At 44.7% G+C, this 18,288-nt stretch overlaps 1 protein-coding gene across 5 annotated transcripts in view; it reads left to right on the forward strand.

Moving 5' to 3' along the window:
• Positions 1–17,854, forward strand: part of SEC31B (SEC31 homolog B, COPII component) — a 33,974-nt gene extending 16,120 nt beyond the window's left edge. For 4 of the 5 annotated variants that reach the window (XM_090145133.1, XM_090145131.1, XM_090145132.1 and 1 more), the window contains exons 13-27: positions 194–277; positions 1,222–1,330; positions 1,752–1,930; positions 2,544–2,670; positions 3,498–3,643; positions 5,680–5,853; positions 6,450–6,638; positions 7,370–7,580; positions 7,982–8,308; positions 9,376–9,414; positions 12,243–12,298; positions 13,501–13,647; positions 14,057–14,173; positions 15,286–15,357; positions 16,113–17,854. In XM_090145133.1, coding sequence (XP_090001259.1) covers positions 194–277; positions 1,222–1,330; positions 1,752–1,930; positions 2,544–2,670; positions 3,498–3,643; positions 5,680–5,853; positions 6,450–6,638; positions 7,370–7,580; positions 7,982–8,308; positions 9,376–9,414; positions 12,243–12,298; positions 13,501–13,647; positions 14,057–14,173; positions 15,286–15,357; positions 16,113–16,292 — 2,157 coding nt within the window. In that variant the 3' untranslated portion in view covers positions 16,293–17,854. The remainder of the gene's footprint in view (positions 1–193; positions 278–1,221; positions 1,331–1,751; positions 1,931–2,543; positions 2,671–3,497; positions 3,644–5,679; positions 5,854–6,449; positions 6,639–7,369; positions 7,581–7,981; positions 8,309–9,375; positions 9,415–12,242; positions 12,299–13,500; positions 13,648–14,056; positions 14,174–15,285; positions 15,358–16,112) is intronic. The other variant, XM_031602084.2, reaches the window with a different exon arrangement.
• The last annotated feature ends 434 nt before the right edge of the window (positions 17,855–18,288 follow it).

The raw sequence follows: 18,288 nt of genomic DNA on the forward strand, positions 1-18,288 counted from the left end.
GGAACTGCAACAGCATGGACAAGTGTCTGAAAAGGCTAAATAATGTCTGCTGTGTGGCCAGCCAGGAATAGGGAGATAGAACTTTTCACACTGGTGGAAAAGTCAAAGAATTGTCTAGTAATTGTTAGTTGCTTGGTGGCTGTGCTGCTATCGTGGTTAACCTTTACCTTGTGAATATCTCTTTCTTTTCTAGATCACTTCATGTTTGAGTAATGGAATCCCAGACAAACAGCCTCTTCCTGAGACAGATGATACAAATGCTGCACAGCCAGATCAGGTATGTTCTGTACATCTTACCAGTCCAGGAGAAAAAGGGTAGAATGAACAGAAAGGTTTAGTTCCAACCACAAGTTGTTGGGCTCAATGCAGCAATCACATAGTCTGACAGGCCTGTGAACTGCCCTCTCACAAGGTCAGACTAAGTGATCCTAACTGTCCCTTCTGGCTTTAAAACAAATCAGTGAATGATGAAGATGGACTCCTGGCTATTAACACTGCAAGAGGGCTTGCTTTGCTAGCATTGATTTCTTCAGTGATAGACCTAGCCTTACCCTGGCTTAACTTCATGCTACAGTTCTGGATTTCCTCTGTGAAGTTTCTGCTGTGGTATTTCTTTTGCATTTCTTTCTTTTCTCTTCTATCCTTTGAACTGTATTTTCACATGATTTTGAGAAGCCTGTCTTCAGATGCCTCCCAATGCCTGGTTCAGCATCCTTTGTAAATTGTGTTCTTCTGAGGAATCTAAAGCTGCTATCCTCAATGTAGTAATTTTGAACACTTGTTGAGATACTCTAGGGGTAGCAGTTGTGTCCTGCATTCCTATCGAGCACCAAACATGTATGTGATCCTGCCTGTTAATTATATGCATCTCCTGCTGGGCTTATCTCTATTCCATGCAAAATTGTTCAGCTTGCTTACAGGCTGACCATTGAATGCAGGAAAACTAGACAGCAGTATTGTTGTCAATGCATGTCTTACGCTGTCATTCTCGTAAGCATTGTCAATAGCAGCACTGCTCTTCTTGGTGCCTCAGTAAAACTACTCACATTGGTAGAGCAGTGACAGAAGGCACAGAAGGGTTTCCAAGCTGAAATTCAGACATATATGAGCATTCTCAACCGAATGCAGAGCAGTCCCATCCCACTCTGCAAACCATCAAACTGCTCTGGGCAGTATCTGTGTGCTCAATGAATAAATTAACCTCTTGCACTCTTTGCACAGCTTTTGATAAATTCCAGTGATGATGTAGCTGCTGTTTCCTCCTCTTCAGCCTTTTTTGACAACCTCATCCCACAGAATATGAGCATGTTGGAGATTCCTGTCACAGAAGGTATGTTACCTGAAATGTATTTTTGCCATCTTAGAAAAAGGGACGAAGGTAACACAAAATTCTACAGAGACCGGGAAGAATTTGGTCCACTCCAGCAAATGGTTTTCTTTAAAATACAAGGCCCACTCTGCTGTCATGCAACATTTATATGTATTTTGTAAGTAAATTCTCTTCACAGACAAGAGACCTATTTAAAGTGTAGGAGAATCACGTAGATGATGGAAGACTTACTATTGAGTCAGTGGAGATTTTTGTTTGATTGTTTTGATTTTTAAGTGCAAAACCTGATTTGTGTTTCCAAATCTTCCTTTATTTGGACTTCATATGTTACTGTTTCTTACTGTCTGCTCTTTAGAACAGTCATGATCATGCATCTGGATGACGCCCCTGTAGGTTGACTCTGGCTTTCTCACCTCTATAGATACTGATGGACTGATCAGCCAAGCTCTTTTGTTGGGAAATTTTGAGGGTGCTGTGGATCTGTGCATGCGGGCAGAGCGATTTGCTGATGCCATCATCTTAGCTATAGCTGGTGGGGAGAACCTCCTAAAGGAGACCCAGAAGCGCTACTTTGCCAAGCGGAAGACAAAACTTTCCCTGGTTAGTGACAGTTTTGTGTGCCCATTAAGCGGGATATGATGTGTGATATCATGGCAGATGTTTGTCTGAGTATATGTTGAAATGCTTAGGCGGGAAGTGAAATGTCCTCTTGGCTAGACTTTACATTTTATCTCTTGATAGTCATCGTATTACCCACCTAGAATGTCTGTTCTCTGTTCCTTTTCACTTGACAGTTTGTGCCTTAGCTCCCTGTGCTTGTAACCTGTTGAATATACAGCCCCTTTCTAGCTCCACTAGGAGAATCCTAGCTTATTAATTGCCATATGGCAGAGTGTAAAAGGGAATGGGAAAGCCCGGCACTATATTCACAATCATCATCGGTGCTCTGAAGCAGTATACGTGTTAGATTTTTCAGTCTTCCCTAGTGCAGCTACTTTTATTTCTTAAATGCTTTGGGCTTTTTCCTTAGAAATATAAGGTACAAATTACTGTTAACATTAGAACGCTGGGATTGGTGAACCCTCATGTGCAGTGAGGTGGTTACTACATACTGGGAAGTATCACTGAAAGTGAGCTGTTCCTGTGGATGCACTTGTTTGAGCAGCCACTCTTAGGCTACAGTGATTGATAGGTCTTCTTTTTCCCCTTACAGCTAGTTTCCTCCATTGTGCAGCAGAAGTGGCAAGATATTGTTTGCACATGTGATCTACAGAGCTGGAAGGAGGCACTGGCCATCTTGTTAACATACTCAAAGCATGAGGACTACAGTCAGCTCTGTGGTATGCAGTGTATTGTGTATATTCCACCTGAAAAGGATTTCCCCCCCCCTTTTAAATTCAGAGATGGATTGTTGACTGTTTGACTTCAGTAGTTTCCTCCATCTTGTTAAAAAGCCAGATATGCTCAGCAATTGCTTGTTTTGAGAAAGCAGAGTTAGGGGGCAATCTAGTGACTGAATCTCAATCACAGAATCGCAGGGGTTGGAAGAGACCTCAAGAAATCATTAAGACCAACCCCCAGGTAAGAAATGCTGCTTGGCTGGTGAATAGCACCTGGCAAACAGAAATGACTCAGCATTGTCGGGGAGGTTCCATCATTTCATACATGTGAGATGACATCTTGAAATGCAAGAGAACACAGCATCTAATACAGACCAAATGGTAGGGCTGGAAAGTTACCATGACAGTGGTAGTAAGGTCATTCCAGCTTACCTTTTATCTCCTAGCTTTTGCTAAATATGGATAACTACCGGTCTATTTACTGTCTCTACCACCAGACACTACTGTTGCCTGGAGATACCCACATGTTTTTGGAAAAAAGAGCGTCGAAGTTTCTTGTCACATTCATTATCTGTAAGGGTTTTTCCTTCTTTTATATGACCAGACAGACATACAAAAAAATGATAGATGTGTAAGAAAGACTTCCCTTTTCAATCAAATTGACTTTGCAATTCCTTAATGCCCATTTTTCTGCGTTATCCTAGAGTTGGATGCAGATTCAAAGCTGTCATTACCTTTTTATGCCTTTTTATTGCTAAGAGGACTGTGAGGGTTAATGAAGTCTTCAAAATATAAGGTTGAACATCGGCTGTGTTTCTTTCTTTTAGACATGCTGGGTTCCCGCCTAGAGTTGGAGGGAGATGCAGCCCTGTCCAATGATGCCTGCCTCTGTTATATCTCATCAGGCAATGTGGAGAGGTTGGTGGAATGCTGGGTAAAAAACCATGAGACTTCATCACCCCTTGCCTTGCAGGTACCAGTGTTATTATGTGGATTTGACTCTCTCTAGGCCAGTTTGGTAACATTAATCTGTTTGCGTCATCACATCAAATCATAGAATGAATCATGGAATGGTTTGGGTTGGAAGAGACCTTTAAGATCTAGTTCCAACCTCCCTCTAGACCAGGTTGCTCAAAGCCCTGTCCAGACTGGCCTTGAATGCTCCTGGCGAGAGGGCATTCACAACCTCACTGTACAACCTGTTCCAATGTCTCACCACCTTCACAGTAAAGAATTTCTTCCTGACATCTAGTCTAAATCTATCCTCTTCCAGTTTAAAACCATTTCCCCTTGTCCTTTAGCTACCTGCCCATAGAAAGTAGACTAGCTGCTGGCTTCTAAAAGACAGTGAAGAGCTGTTCACAGTCACCAAGGTATCTCCTTATAGCCTGGACTATGGGCTTACATCTGGAGGTGACTTACACTCTTTAAACTTATGAGTCTGCGTGTTTGCAGAATACTGATTATACTATGCATAAATACAGCTATGGATGGGAGTTATGGCTTGCATGCCTGTCTTTGTACACTGGTGGTGTATCTCAGCTTCTTTACACTAAATCTATTATCTGACTGGTAGTTACCTGGGAGTATATTTGCTGCTGAACTGATCAACTGTATAGCTGTAATGCTAAGGTTATCAAGCTCTTACTTCATCCAGAACAGTCCGGCAAAATGAAGTCTAGTTTGTGTTCTTTGCACTGCAGGTACAATAACCTTGTATGGGCAGTCAGACCTTGAAGATGAATCAGGGTTTCTAAGTCCTAAGTCAGCACTGTTGCCTGTTACACTTAAACCAGTCCTTGTTAAGCTGCTAACCTGTGTTGTGTCTATCAGTCACTAGAATGAACTAGTCAAGTCTTCAACTCTGACATCTGCTGATAACACCCTCTGCTATAGAATTCCCTGCTAGTAAATAACAGCAACAAAAAGGCCTCTTTGGCATTTCTGATTGAAACTGGCCTCCTCCCAGTCATAATGATGCATACATCATTAAATACATGCAAACTTTGCTTTAATTTGTAGGAGTTGAAGGGGCTTTGAATAACCAAAAAATTTCTGGTCTGTTTGTCAGTAGTAGTAGTAGTTTGTCCTAGTGAATTTCTCCTGGCATGGTTATAATCCTTTTCTCTTCCAAGCTGATACCTTGGACTCCTAGACTTACAGGAATAATTACTTAGTAAAAAGATCTGATGGTAATAGCTGATGGTAACATTCTTGTGGTTTCTCATTTTCTTTTTCCTTTACTGTAAAAGTAACTTGTGTCAGGATGTCAGTGGTTTACGGGCTGGTTGGGCCCGGTTCCATGAGTAGCAGGGCGGAGGGATTTTGCAAAATCCATGCCTCTGGAAAAAAAGGGAACAGGGGACCCCAAAATAATTAAAAACAGCAGCAACAATCTGAGGAGAAACAACTTAATTTACTAAATATATTATCGGAATGCAAGATAACACACTATAATACAATATAATTAAAATTGAAGCTAATAAATCAAATATAATGAGAGAGAGAATGTCCGAAAGGTGGATAGGCCTCACCACTGAGGTGAGATGCACCGTCCAGTTGAGCAGCAGGGAGAAAAAGGAGGATAGAAGACAAAAAGCAGGCGAAGAAGAGCGCATCAGGTGACCTTGCCAGGAGTTATATCTCGAGACTCTCTGTGACCGCAAAGTCCCTGGGGAATGTAGTTCTCTTCCAGACAGGTACCCAGAGCTTGAGCATTAACAGTTAAACTCCCACTGCCCTGCATGATGTTATGATGTGGAATACCAAAAACCAAAAATCACAAAACCATGACACAGGATGTGCTTCCTGATTTTTCTGCACAAAGTGCACCTTAGAAAATAGTTATCAGCGCTAGCATGTGGTGCCAAGTGGAGTAACTTCTGTTCACATTGGACCCAATGACAGTTGAAAGGGAGGAGCTATCTGGTGCTTCTCAGTGTGAGATGGGCCAGTAAAAGAAATCGGATTCTAAATGGTCCATTTCTCCCCCTCTCCCTGCCTATTCAGGATCTCATAGAGAAAGTGATGGTGCTGAGCAGGTCTATTGAGATGCTCCGAGGCACAGCAGAACCAGTGCCAGGCCCTGTCTTGGCAGAACAAATCACCCAGTATGCCAGTCTTCTGGCATCACAAGGATGCTTGGCAGCTGCAATGAATTACCTACCCAACAGCTCTAAAGAGGTGAGTGAGAAATAGGTTTTTGTAGGAAAGAGTACTATATGGGGAAAATGATACTTTTTACAAGTGAGCTTGGGGTTTTACTTGTGTCAGGACTTAAGGTTTAACATTAATTATGGTAATTCAGGAGAAGAGATGTTTTCTTTTTCTAAGACACAGCATCTGTATTTGTTTTTTTTCTTTGTAGCCCCTTTGATTTGGTAAAAAGGAGGGAAACTACAGAACTGTAAAATGGTTCCTGGGGAGTGTCACTGGAAGGTAGTTTTCCAGGGAAACTACATCTAATCCTGAAACTACCTGATAGAAGAAGGGAATGGGGAGGTTACTTTATAGTTTAAATCTGCCCAGTGCCAAAATGAAAGTGGGGCCTGAAGAAGGTATCATGTAGAGTTTGGAGGAAGGATTGGTGAGACTTCATCTGCAAGGAAATATGTCCCTTATTCTGTCACCTACAGGTTCTTTCTTTTCTGCTGGCTATTGTGCAAGTGGCCTGTTTTGCAAATTGATGCCTACTGCTCTGGATCAGTCTGCTTTGAATGCCTCCCCAGTATGCTTCATTTGAGGCTCCTGAGGCAATTCTAATGCATGGTTTGTTTCAGCTCCTGATCGAACAGCTCCGAGACCGGCTTTACCACGCTCAAGGAGAGAATGTGGGAGATCAGCCACCACCACCCTTCCCCTTTGCTCGTGTTAATGTAGGTGTCATGAAGCACACATCTCCAGCAGCCCAGAGAGACTCCACCCCTGAAGGAGCGGCACACAGAACAAATCGCAGACATCCAGAGAATGTAAGCCTGAAATTCAAATGCTTGTGGGAGAAGGAGGAAGGCTACTGGGTTGGGGAAAATGTATGGAGAATTATGAGATAATGCAGACTGCAGACACTGAGGAACTCATCAGTGTTGTCCGTTCCTGGATTAAACATAAGTGCTTTGATAATGCAAAAATGGGCTGGATGGCTTCTCTTCATAAAGTCCTTACCCACATGAAAGGGATCGCTCTTCTCCACTTTACCCTTGGATCTCAGTAAAACTAGTGTACTTCAACTTCATCTCAATTCTTGCACAAGAAATTTGCGTTCTAAAGGTTTTGCTTCCATTATTCCATTATTATTTCTTCATTGTTTTTTCTGGTTGTGCTTTTAGGAAGTCACAGCATGGGAACTGGTTCCTAAAGGCTAATCCTTCTGAAAGCCTGAGAATATCAAGTGTGTGGGTCCCAGCTTCATGAACAAGCTATGTGGTGTGAAAGGAAGGGTCATCAAGTCTTGTACTGGCAGGGAAGACAGCACCCAGCCTTCTGCTCTTTGCCTTTTCCTGCCAACCACACTTAGGGGTGGAGGGAGGTCCACTGTGCTCCTGATAGCAGAGAGGCCTCTGATCCAATCCGTCCAGAGCACTGATGAAAAACAGCATCTTCTCTTACCTAAAAAGTGACAGAGATAGAAAGTGAGGCTGTTTTGTGTGTGTGTGTCCTGTATGACTCTGACCATTTCAAATGTCTTTTTTTTTAATTGCAGCCCAACTATCAGTCATCATTTGCCCCTTCAGCACCCTCTCAGCCTTCAGTGCCTTCCTTGTTCCCACCTCAGCCAGTGCCAGCAATGTCTGCACCTCACCAGGTTGTCCCTCCCCAGACCAGCACTAGTCCACAAACAAGTGTCTATTCCAGAGGACCACCATACCCACAGTATAACATGGGCATGGTTCCAGCAACAGCTTCAGGGCCAGGTAAGCATTGTCTGATTCTGTTATCCAGAAATTCCTTAGATTTTCTTAGTCGCTTATGCCTATGGCTTTAGTCTGCTTTGCTTCTTTCTCACAGGTCTGTTTTACTCGCAAAAAAAAAAAAATTAGCAGTCAGAGAAAATTCTCAGCACTTCTGCTTTATCTAGTTCTAGAAACTGTTGCTGTCCTTCTACTGTTGTTAAGCACATATAGGAATGGAGAAGCCCCTGCTAACTTTGTGGCACTATTTGACTGATGTCACTTGGGCTATGGGGAATACTCATGGTATGGATTACCTAGGGCATGACTTGAAGAAGAAGAGGCTTACTGGCATGAAGGAGAGTATCAGTAATAGTTTAGACATAGAACAAGTGATGCAGATGCACTCTCTTTCTTGTTTGTAGCTCTGTCACAATCTCAACCATTCAGCCCAGTAGGAGTCAGACCTGGTGGTCCTGCTCCCTTCCCCAGCCAGCCACCTCTGTCAGGACAGTCCATGCCCATAACATCTCCTGGTGTTCTACCATCTGGACCTGCTCTGCTCACTCCAGCCTCGATCCCATCATCTCAGCTTCTTGCAGCCTGTCCTCTCCCAGTGGCAAGCCAGTCTCCTCTAGGTTTTTCATCATCACCATTCAGCAGCCCCATGAATGTGGGTTACCCACAGGGAGGTCCTGGAGCTCCATCTACTAAACCTCTGCCAGCAGCCAGCCTTCCTCCTCCTCCCATAGGTAAGTGCTGCCTGTGTGACCTGTGTGTACAGGATGCTTGTGGATACAGTTTGCTGTAAGTAGTGGACACGGGCCTTCTGAGTTCTGGTCTGCCACCTTAAGGGCTGGATGTGATATTATCTGAGGCCAACCTAATAGGCACATAGTACTGAGTCCTGCTGTGGTGATGAAATACAGCAGTGACTATGGTTTTATTCAGGCTGTTCAGCCTCTCTATCCCTCAGGCTGTGGTTACAAGATGCTGTCTTTTCAGGTTCCCAGTGCAACTTGAAGCAATGGTTCACTCCAGAGGCATCTGATCTGACTGAAAGGGTGGTAGTTCCCAGGGAATGCATGGTGGAAGGCTTGCTGATCTTATCCCTGCTTCTGTAACTTAAATGGGAAGTGCAGTTGAAATGCTGGGGCAGCAAGGTGGTTCTTTTGTACATGGGATACCCCTTGCCTAGCTTCAAGATAAAATTCTTGTGTACCGTGCTACAATTCTCCTCACTGTTTCCTGTTGCCATAATTCCTTGCCCTGGAATTCTCTTCTGGTTTCCTCTATGCAGTGCACTAAATATGAAATCTGTCCTCTCTGGATTTGTGGATTATGTCCAGCCTAGCCTGCGAGTTGTGTGAAGTCCTTATAAGCATGATGAAGCAGCAGCGCAGTGTTAGTCCTAGTTCCCAGTGAATGGGCATTCACACTTTCTGTTTCTCACAACATCATCTCAGCTGGTGCTTGATAGTTCTTTGCTTGCTATCTAAAGGTGTGGGTTTAGCCAGTCTGAGACCCCTAGCAACAAAGCTGGCAATCCTTTGATCTTTGAGCAGATGCTTTTCCAAGCTATATGTATTCTGTGAAATGAAGGAAATGTGGCTTTGAGGTTTGCCTCCGCCTGGAATCATTTGCTGGTTTAACCAAAGATAGCAAATCCCACTCTGTACAGCCTATGGGGACTAAATGCAAAGAGTCTAAAGCTGTTCAAATTTCTTCTGAAAAGCTAATGGATGATAGTCTAGGGACATTACTTGCTGAGTAAAAGCTGTTGGTGATGATGACTGTCCCACCCTGCCTTGATTTTCAGGTTTCTTCCCTTGGCTAGATCCCCACGTGGATCATGCAGGTAGTACACGGAGAAGTTTCTAGACCTGTTGGGGAGGCAGTGTTGCTGCTTCCTGTGAAACGTGGGGTGTGTGTGCATGTTTAGTGTGCATGCATGCATGCTCACTGCTATTTGTTGCATGTCTGGGGAGCTGGACAACCAGGGTAAAGCATATACTTGTCCAGGGGACTGGTAAGTGACAACTGTGGGTGTTGCAAGTAAAATGAAAAAACTACTGTTACTCATGAGCCTGAGTACAGAAGACAGGAACTTCTCTATTTGCCTCCAGTTTTGGAAGAATTCTCAGTCTATGTCCCTTCTGTCAGCTACTGGGCCAGGGGGGCATGGCCTGCTCCTTTCTTGGTTCTCCAGGCAATGAACAGTCCAGTGGTTGTAACTCACCTCATTTTTTCTCCCTGTTACACTCTCAGACTCATGCATGGCTTTGCTTGTGCTTTCCCTGGTAAGACTGAAAGAAAGGAGGTCCAAAAGACAATGATGAAGTAGAGCTTCCCAAGCACAGTCTGGGAACTCTCTTCCAAGCGAAATCGAAAAGCCCTCTTGGCTTTAGTTATAGGATAAAGCTGGGGTTTGAATCTTCATCTTCTGGGGGAAAGTTGAACTGCAAAGCTTTTTAGACTGGTGCTTTGTACAAATTAAACTCTTTTGGAATTCACTGATGACAGCAAATAGATCCCAATCTATACTAAGGGCTCGAATCAATAGTAGGGTAAGAATCAATGTCTTATTGGGGTGGCTCTGCACAGTGGCTGATTGTACTAGAGACCATCTGCCAGGCACAAAAGATTATCCAGAGTCTCAGCTTTGTGTAGGAAATCTGAATACCAAGTACATACTTATACCACCCAGCAATCCTCACTATCCTTGCTGTGTAGAACAGAGTTCAGAAAGAGAGTTGTCCTTCCAACAGGGAAACAAAGGGCTTGATGATTCCTTGTTAAAGGAAAGATGGTTCCAAGGCAAGGACATCAAACACTTCCTCAGGCCGAAGATGCCCTCTGATAATTCACTGCTAAGAAGTTCCCTTCTCCTAGCAGCATTTAGCTCCAGTAAGTACGGGACCGTATGTCATGTCTGGATGAGCAGTGCAAATAAGTTTCCTAGAGTGTACTTTCTTGCCTGCTGCTGTCCTGGTTTTGATAGGTCCTTTTGTTTTTTCCCTTCAACCTGAAAAAGAACTCTAAGATCTTGCAATCTAGCCAAACTTCCTGCTTTGTAAACTCATGAATGAGGGCTCGTGGAGAAATTTTCTCTAGTATGCTGAAGAAAGTTCTTCACTTGTAGAAATCCTGTGCTCTTAGAGAGCATCAAGGATAGGGTAAAGGATAATAATTTATGTTAGCTGATCTCATTTCTGGCTAGGATAATCCCTGACTCCATCCTGTGACAGTTGTGGGTTTTCTAGCATAAGCATTGCTGGAGACTGCTGCCATGGAGCATTCCGTTCAGAGTTGATGAGAAATTGTCTTTCACAAGTAGCATAGACAAGGTAGTCAGGGTTTTATCCCAGCAAAATGCAGCAAAGCCCTATCGTCTCGTGTCTGCTGATTAAGTGCCTGGCTTAAAGACTATAATTTAAATAGCTGTTTCCTCTGAGGATTCAAAGTGCCACTGGACTGGAAGAGTGCCAGGGACTGCTAGGCCACAAGCTTGGTGGGGGCATGCAGAATTCTAGGGCACAGAATCCCCAAGCTACAAATGAGTGCCAATTTAATTAAACTGCTGATCCAAACGCATCAGAGAGTGAGTCTTGAAATCATGGGAAAAGGGAAGGCAAAAAGAGGCTGCCAGAATTTTAATAATAAAGGTAATTAAAGTAATGAAGCACCTTTAGCATCTTTCCTCTGTGATTTTTAAAGTCCAGTTGAGGATCAGTGGCTCATTAAGTGTGGCGCTGAGCTCCAGGAATTTTGATATTGCCCCTTAGAATTATGCTGCTTTCTCACAGATTCTTCCCATCTCATGGACCTAAGGTTATTAAGATCACCATGACAAAAGAAGCACTGAGGTTTTCTGTAGAGATCCAGATACTCTTACAAGACAGCAGCAGACAAGGTAGTTGGAATTTGACCTTAGCAGAATGAAGTGTGGTTGCAGATCTTTTGATGTCATGTGATCTGATGGATTTTTAATTACCTGGAGTGAGGTTTGAGGCTACGTACCACAAAAATATCCGCTGAGAAACCTCTCTGATCCCAAGGTAGTAATTGGCCAAGTCTGTTCCTTTCTAGGTGGGAAGCCAGCAAATTTTCCTAAGCTTTGGTCCTGAACATCCTTTTGAAAGGGGAAAAATTCAACTCACCACCGATCTCTTTGTCTTTCTATCATGGCAACCTGTACCACGTTGAAATTCCACAGTGAGGCACTTGTGCAAGCATTAGCAAGAAAACTTCTCACCCATAGCATAGCTTTTCCTGCAGTATCATAGCACTAGACTTTTCTGTCTAGAGAACTCCAGGAAGTCCCTGAACATACATGCGTGCAGAATTCCACACTGACTTTGAGACTGACTTCTGCAGCCTATGTAGATTGTGGAAGGCCTCAGGTAGTTTCAGAAAAGGCCTTCCATGTGGGAGTGAGGGTGTGCCAGGACAGTCTGATCAGACATGCATATGTACTCAGCTGCTAAAAATATAATTAAGAAAGAAAAGCAAGAACAGTTTTCTGGTCTGCCAAGTGGACTTTAAATTCCTCAGCTGAAACGGTCTGCAGGTACAGTGGTGGGGGAATTGGAGCCAAGAGCCCTTTAGCTAAGTGGAATTCCAAGACATGAATTGCTGCTGTGGCCATCTTCTCAAAGCCTGACATCTTGTTCGCTCTCTTGACAGCTCAGGAATCTTGGACTGATCCCTCTGCTGCAAGAGGAGGCCTTCAGAAGAAAAAGGTAAGCTTTGGACTGGAATATGTGCTGGTTCTTTTAGCTAGGGAACTCCATGCAAGAGGTATGTTCCTTTAAATGCTTATTGTCACACTGAGCTGCTCTCACGTTGACCCGTCCAGTTCTACATGATGTGCAACACTGGAACTGCAATCTGGATCATCTCAACTCTTTGCCATCCAAACTTGATATACCGTTATCCAAGGTTATTATAACATGGTTATCATCTGTGATGTAACATACTCATTCATTACTTCCCAGACTGACTATAGTCATCTATTGCTAGAAATACTGATTTAACCTTATCCCTGTGCACATACATCTTTTTTTGGTTTGGATTGGAAGATCATGGTCAATTCACACCCAACAGCTGGGGGCAGCATTTCCCCTCAGCACAGTGAGACCTACAGTGATTTTCCTCAGAAGCTTGACACCGGATGATACAGCCCCATGTTGGCCTTGCTGTCCCTGCGTTGCAGTGATTGCATTGGAGGGCCTGTAAGCTGAGCAGTTTAGCAACAAATGCTCTCAATACCCCATTTCTGTTACTGCTGCCTGCTTGCAGGTGTGACAAGAAGCTTCTTTGGCACCATTCCCACCCCCCACTCCTCTTCTTTAGCTTGGAAGAGACTTCTCACCCTTTTTCTGGCAGCATAGCTGGGAACCTGCTTCAGGCTGTGCTCACTACAACAGGATTAGCCTCTTGTTAAAGCCATCTCCTTTTGATCTAGTCCTGTCAAAGTGAATCTATCCTGACTCTCTGGCTTAGCAGGGGCATGATGAAGTGTTTGCAAGAGGATTCTCGCCCCATGTCGTGGGATTTTCCCCAGCTCTTGCTCTGCTGGACACTTTACTGCTGCTAATCTCTACATTCAGGACTCGTGCCATTGCAGAGCCAAGGCGGCTTTCTGAGGACCAGTGCTTTCAGGGGCAACGGATCTCTTTGACTGAACAATTCCAGAGTGGTTTTCTTGCTGTTGCTTTGACTGTTCATCTAGGATGCAAGAGGAAGGGCCCCATGCTCTTGAGGGGGCTTGAAAGAACAGAGATGTGTTACACGTCTTGAGAACTAAGCTCTCTGAAAGTTAGAAAGGAAGTGGAATTTGATTGTGGAGAGAGTAACCAGCCCTCTTTCCTTGGACTTGTATTTTTGTTTTCAGCACAGATTTCTTTTCTTTTGTCTTTAATCTCTCTTGTTTTTCTGACAGCTGCCTGAGAAATTTGCTCCTCTAGCTCCCATCACAGCTCCAGTAATGAGCCTGCCCACTGAGCCCCAAGGGATCCATCCTCAGCTCTCTAGGTTGCAAGAATCTGGCCAGTCACCCCCAGGAGCACCCAAGGAAAGCAGCCTGCAGGTATCAAGGGGAAGTGTGATGTTTCCCAGCCACCAGCTCCTTGTCAAGTACAAAAATGTCTTGGCTTTTGAGATGCTTATTTCTTGGCAGCTGCAGGGCTTATGTGCCTGCTTCTCAGCCCTTATAAAACATTTCTGCCTGAGTGCTAGAGGAATTGCTAGAATTGCTACCAGGGTTGAAAATGACACCTGTCTGTGACTAGAAGGGAGGCAGGCTAAGACAGACTGTCAGCCTTCTGAAAAGTGGGAATCCACAGAGGCCTGAAACTATTCTGTAGTCTGTGCTTCCAGATATTCTCTGAATTTGCCAGAGGTGAAATTCTTCCTGTTCATAGTTGTAGGAGAGGAGTTTCCATACTTCCTGCCTTTTGTGCTCCTGTTGTATTTATTCATCTGTTTCTCTCTGTCAGTATCACCAGCTACCTGCAGAGAGAGTTGAGAAGAAGGAGGTGCCCCCTGAACACCAGGGTCTGAAGACAACACTTGAAGGGTTGGTGCAACGCTGTTCTGCTGTTGCCACTGATCCAGTAAGTCCTCTTTTCTCTGGTCTTTGGCTGCTTTGTCCTCACTGATGTTTGACTGATGTGTCTCTCAGCCTAAGAGAGGAAGAGGCTTCTTTACATAACCAGCTTATTTTCCATTTGCCTCACTCCTTTAGGCCATGGTCTTGTCCATCTCATGGAATCTGAGATGAGTTCTCTAACAGTTATCCCCTACCTCTTTTTACCTCTCTGAAGCAATGGTTCTGTACTCCTAGCTCTTTGAGGAAAGCAGAAGAAATGACCCAGCTAATTTAGCTTCCTTTTCCATGGTTTTGATGCATAGGTAGTTACTGCAGAATGGCTGTCAGTACAAGCTCTCAGAGCTCAGTGGGAAAGGCTAAGATCCACTGAAAGAGAAAGCCATACAAGCATTGTGTTTGAGTCACTGTAACTTCTCCAGCTCATCTCCTGGAAAGTGTTCCCTCTAGGGATAGAAAACCTATGGTTTGGACTTAATAGTCTGAAGCTCTTAAGCTGACATTGAATTTGAGTGGCTGGATTGTTAGAGCAATGCAATACACCTGAGTTCCTAAGCCTGCCAGCCATGTCTCAGTGTTGACCAGAGCTAGGCATTTCTATCCACAGCGTAATGTACCTTTGAGTGGATTATCCAAGGTGGAGCAACCAGATCTTCAATACTCAGACCCTTTTCTTGGTGGTTACCTAGAGTAGGAAAAATGTTTCCTCCCTTCCTCAAGGGGACTGGGGTTTCTGCTTCTAAGCTTCTGCTTAGGTGAAGCATGGTGAGGTTATCTGAATGTCCAGTGGGTCAGTTAATGAACATCTCCCCAGCTTTGGAAGTAGTTGTTCTGTTATGTAGTCTGAAGGCACTGTTAGAAGGGACAAATGTCTTGGCTGTGAGGCAGAAAATGGGACAAATCTAGCCTCCTGTTTTGGAGAGAATGCATGCACATATATGTGCATAGCAAGGATATGGCCAGTTTGTATCACAGTCTCTGGCTGTAAACTGTCTGATAGAGGTTGAGATGCCACTGAAATTGCAGGGTGCTGAGGTGAGACCTGAACAAGAGCAACCTGATACAGGGAATAGTGTGTTTGAAGCCCTGTCTGAGCTAGCAATGTCTGTTTTACTTTAGAAAACTCGAAGGAAGCTAGAAGATGCATTGCAACGGCTGGAGACGTTGTATGACAAACTCCGTGAGCAGGCGGTAAGTGTATGCCTGCATTTGTTATCAAGGTTTCTTGATCCCATTTCTGAACTGTGCTGTGGGCCCTGGTGTCTGTTCCAGTATTTCCACTGCATACCCTCTTAAGAAAGCAAAGGGATTGCAAAACCTTATAATGCTCTTTGATTCCAGCCAAATTTAGCTATTTTTCTTCCTTAACCTTGGCCCAGAAATAGAGTAAGGAAGAGCTGTGAGGGACTGTTTGTAGGGTGGTTTTCCTCCCAGGAAGTACACTTGGGAGGTGTGTGTGTATGTATAGGTTCTAGATGGGGAGGAACATTTGTAAAGGAATGTTCTGGGGGTAGTTATGAACCTAATGTATCCTTCATCTAAGAGGATGCTGCTGATGCCAATTTCTGGAGGGTTATCAATCAAGGGAAGAACTTTTATAACATATATCTTTTCTGTGAGTGTCCATTTTATGCCTGAATAGAGATGAGATTCTGTGCTAGATGGACCACTGATCTCCTCAAATACATCAGATATTCATTTAATGTTGAAGTGTCATTACATAGGACCTGTGTTAACTATAACTTAACCTAGGTATTGGATTAATGTTTACTATGGGCTAGGAAACTGAGGGATGGGGTGTGCTGTCCCTCCTGTCAATGCCTGGCTTTGTAGGTGCTGCATTTGGTGAGGATCAGGTAGAGAGCAGGAGGGGAGTGTTGTGCAGAGAATTGGGGTTTTGTCTCACAGCACTAAGGATGCTGACTCACTTCTGCTTCTCCCCACAGCTCTCTCCAGCTATCCTCATGGGTCTCCATGAAATTGCCCGCTGCATTGAAGCTAGGAACTACCAACAGGGTCTCATGGTTCACACCCAAGTGGTGAGCAGCAGCAGTTTCAGTGAAGTGTCTGGTTTCATGCCTGTCCTGAAAGTCCTCATGACCATTGCTGGCAAGCTGAATGTGTAACATGTGGAACAGCTGGTACAATGCACATTCTGAGCTGCTGGACTCTCACCTGTCGATGCGCTGCAGGTTGTGGACTCTCCTTCTGACTCTGGAGAAATAAGTCGGCGTCTGGAACCGTGCTGGACCGGCATGCCTGGCCCCATCTATTCTCCAGATAGCCAGGAGTCTGGATATCCTGGAGTCTGCTCTCTGTCTCCCTCCCTCTCTCTTTCTGTATCCCCACACATACCCCTCAAGTCCACTTCCCAGCCTAGGACTCTGAGTTTCAGGTGTTCAGGTAGCACAGAGATCCCCAAGGACTGCTCTGTGTTAGACTCCTTTTCCCTGTTCCCCAAGCACAAAGGGGAAACTCCTTCCAGGTTGATACTGCTTTTGTATAGGAGACAAACAGCTGACACCTCAGGCTCTGCTCCCTGCTGCCTCAGTGACAGCTGCCTCTTTTGGGACCTAAGCTGGGGTGCTCTGCTCCATTGGGCTGCAGTCAGGATCTCTCCTCTGGTTCCTCCTTTATCTTCATTCTAATCTTCAACTCATCTCTTGTCCCTCTGCTCTGATATGTTCTACAGCTAAAGTTATCTGCCAGCCTACTCTGGGCTAGCTTTGGTTCTCTCTCTCTTCTTCACCCAGTCCTCTTTTCATAGAAAGTAAACAGAAGACAGCCTCCTCCAGTATCCTTTTTCCTCTCCCATAAGCTGAAGGCTTGAGCCTTTGTTTTAGCCCCCCTCCAAACCCCCCCCCCCCTTCTGGTTCCTGGGACTCTCCCATACAGGAATGCAAGCAGATTGGGATGCTCTGTATTCTCCTCCCCAGAGCCAGCAGCCTTGTTTGGGCTAAAAGCTGTGCTGGCTGGCCTTTTTCACTTCCTCTGTGTTAGCACAGTGGGCTTATTGCTAACTGATGTTGTTTAAAGGTTTCCTTACTAGAGATTTCCAGGCAGTCTTAGGGCTTCAGAAGCAACAGAGGTTGCAGGTCCCTTAAAGACCAGCCCAGACTTGAGCAGAAAGAGAAGCCTCCTGACATGATAGTAGAAATGTGCTGCAGTAGATGGCATTTTTAGATCCCAAGGACACGGCTGTACTGACACTTTCCATTACTGTGGCATTTCCTCTGGGGTAAAATAAGTGAATGAAGCATGCCTGTCCTGTGGAAGAAGTCTGGGAAAGCAGATGGGATTTTAGGGCACTTCCATGTGCGTCTTTCCTTCTTTTCCTCCTTCCTCGCCCTCCTCTCTTTCATGCTAACCAGGCAGTGCAGTCCTTGGACCCTAGCTGGGAGCGAGGCTTCTTCTCAGTGTTTGGCTGCAGCCAGCCCCTGCTTCCTCTGCTTGCTGCTTGAGTGATAATGTTATCATGAGTCTGTGGTTCAGTGACTTACACAGTTCAGCCTGTGCTACCATGAGACTTAGGAGGGAGAGGGATCAGAGAAGGGAGGGAGAGGCTACATCTCATTCTCTCCTTTCCAGGTCAAAGTGCCTCCTTGTTGCTGCTTTGTTCTGTTTCTATTACTGCAGTTTGATGCACTGAGAGATTACAGAACAGTGAAATAAAAGCTGTGTTTTGTGATGCTGCTAGTTTTTTTCATAGCGTTGATCTGAAGGCAGTTGCCTGTCGTCTGGCTAAAGGGCTGTTCCTCTCAGTTTTCAGGGTTACCCACAGAGTTCTCAGCTTGGGTTGGGGGAGCAGATTTTGAATAGTATGGGGCAAACCAGAACATGGGCTCTGCTGGTATGGGCAGCAAACATCCTGGTGTGGTGAAACTTCAGGCCTTACCTGCTACTGGGCCTGCAGGGCCAGAGATCTGTTCTTCAGTGACCGTCCTCAGCTGTGACTATCCATCTGTGTCAAGCACAGGAGGGTCCGTGAGATGGCTGGAGTTGCCCTAGAGTTTCACAATGGTGTTGGAGATTTTATACTTCACTTTAGGAGTTGGAAAGGCATCAGTAAGTAAAGAGCCCTTGATGAGATCCTCTCCTGTTGGAAGTCACTGTTATGCCACT

The sequence above is a fragment of the Phasianus colchicus genome, chromosome 8 (genome assembly GCF_987193195.1).
Source record: "Phasianus colchicus chromosome 8, bPhaCol1.hap1.1, whole genome shotgun sequence".
NCBI lineage: Eukaryota > Metazoa > Chordata > Aves > Galliformes > Phasianidae > Phasianus > Phasianus colchicus.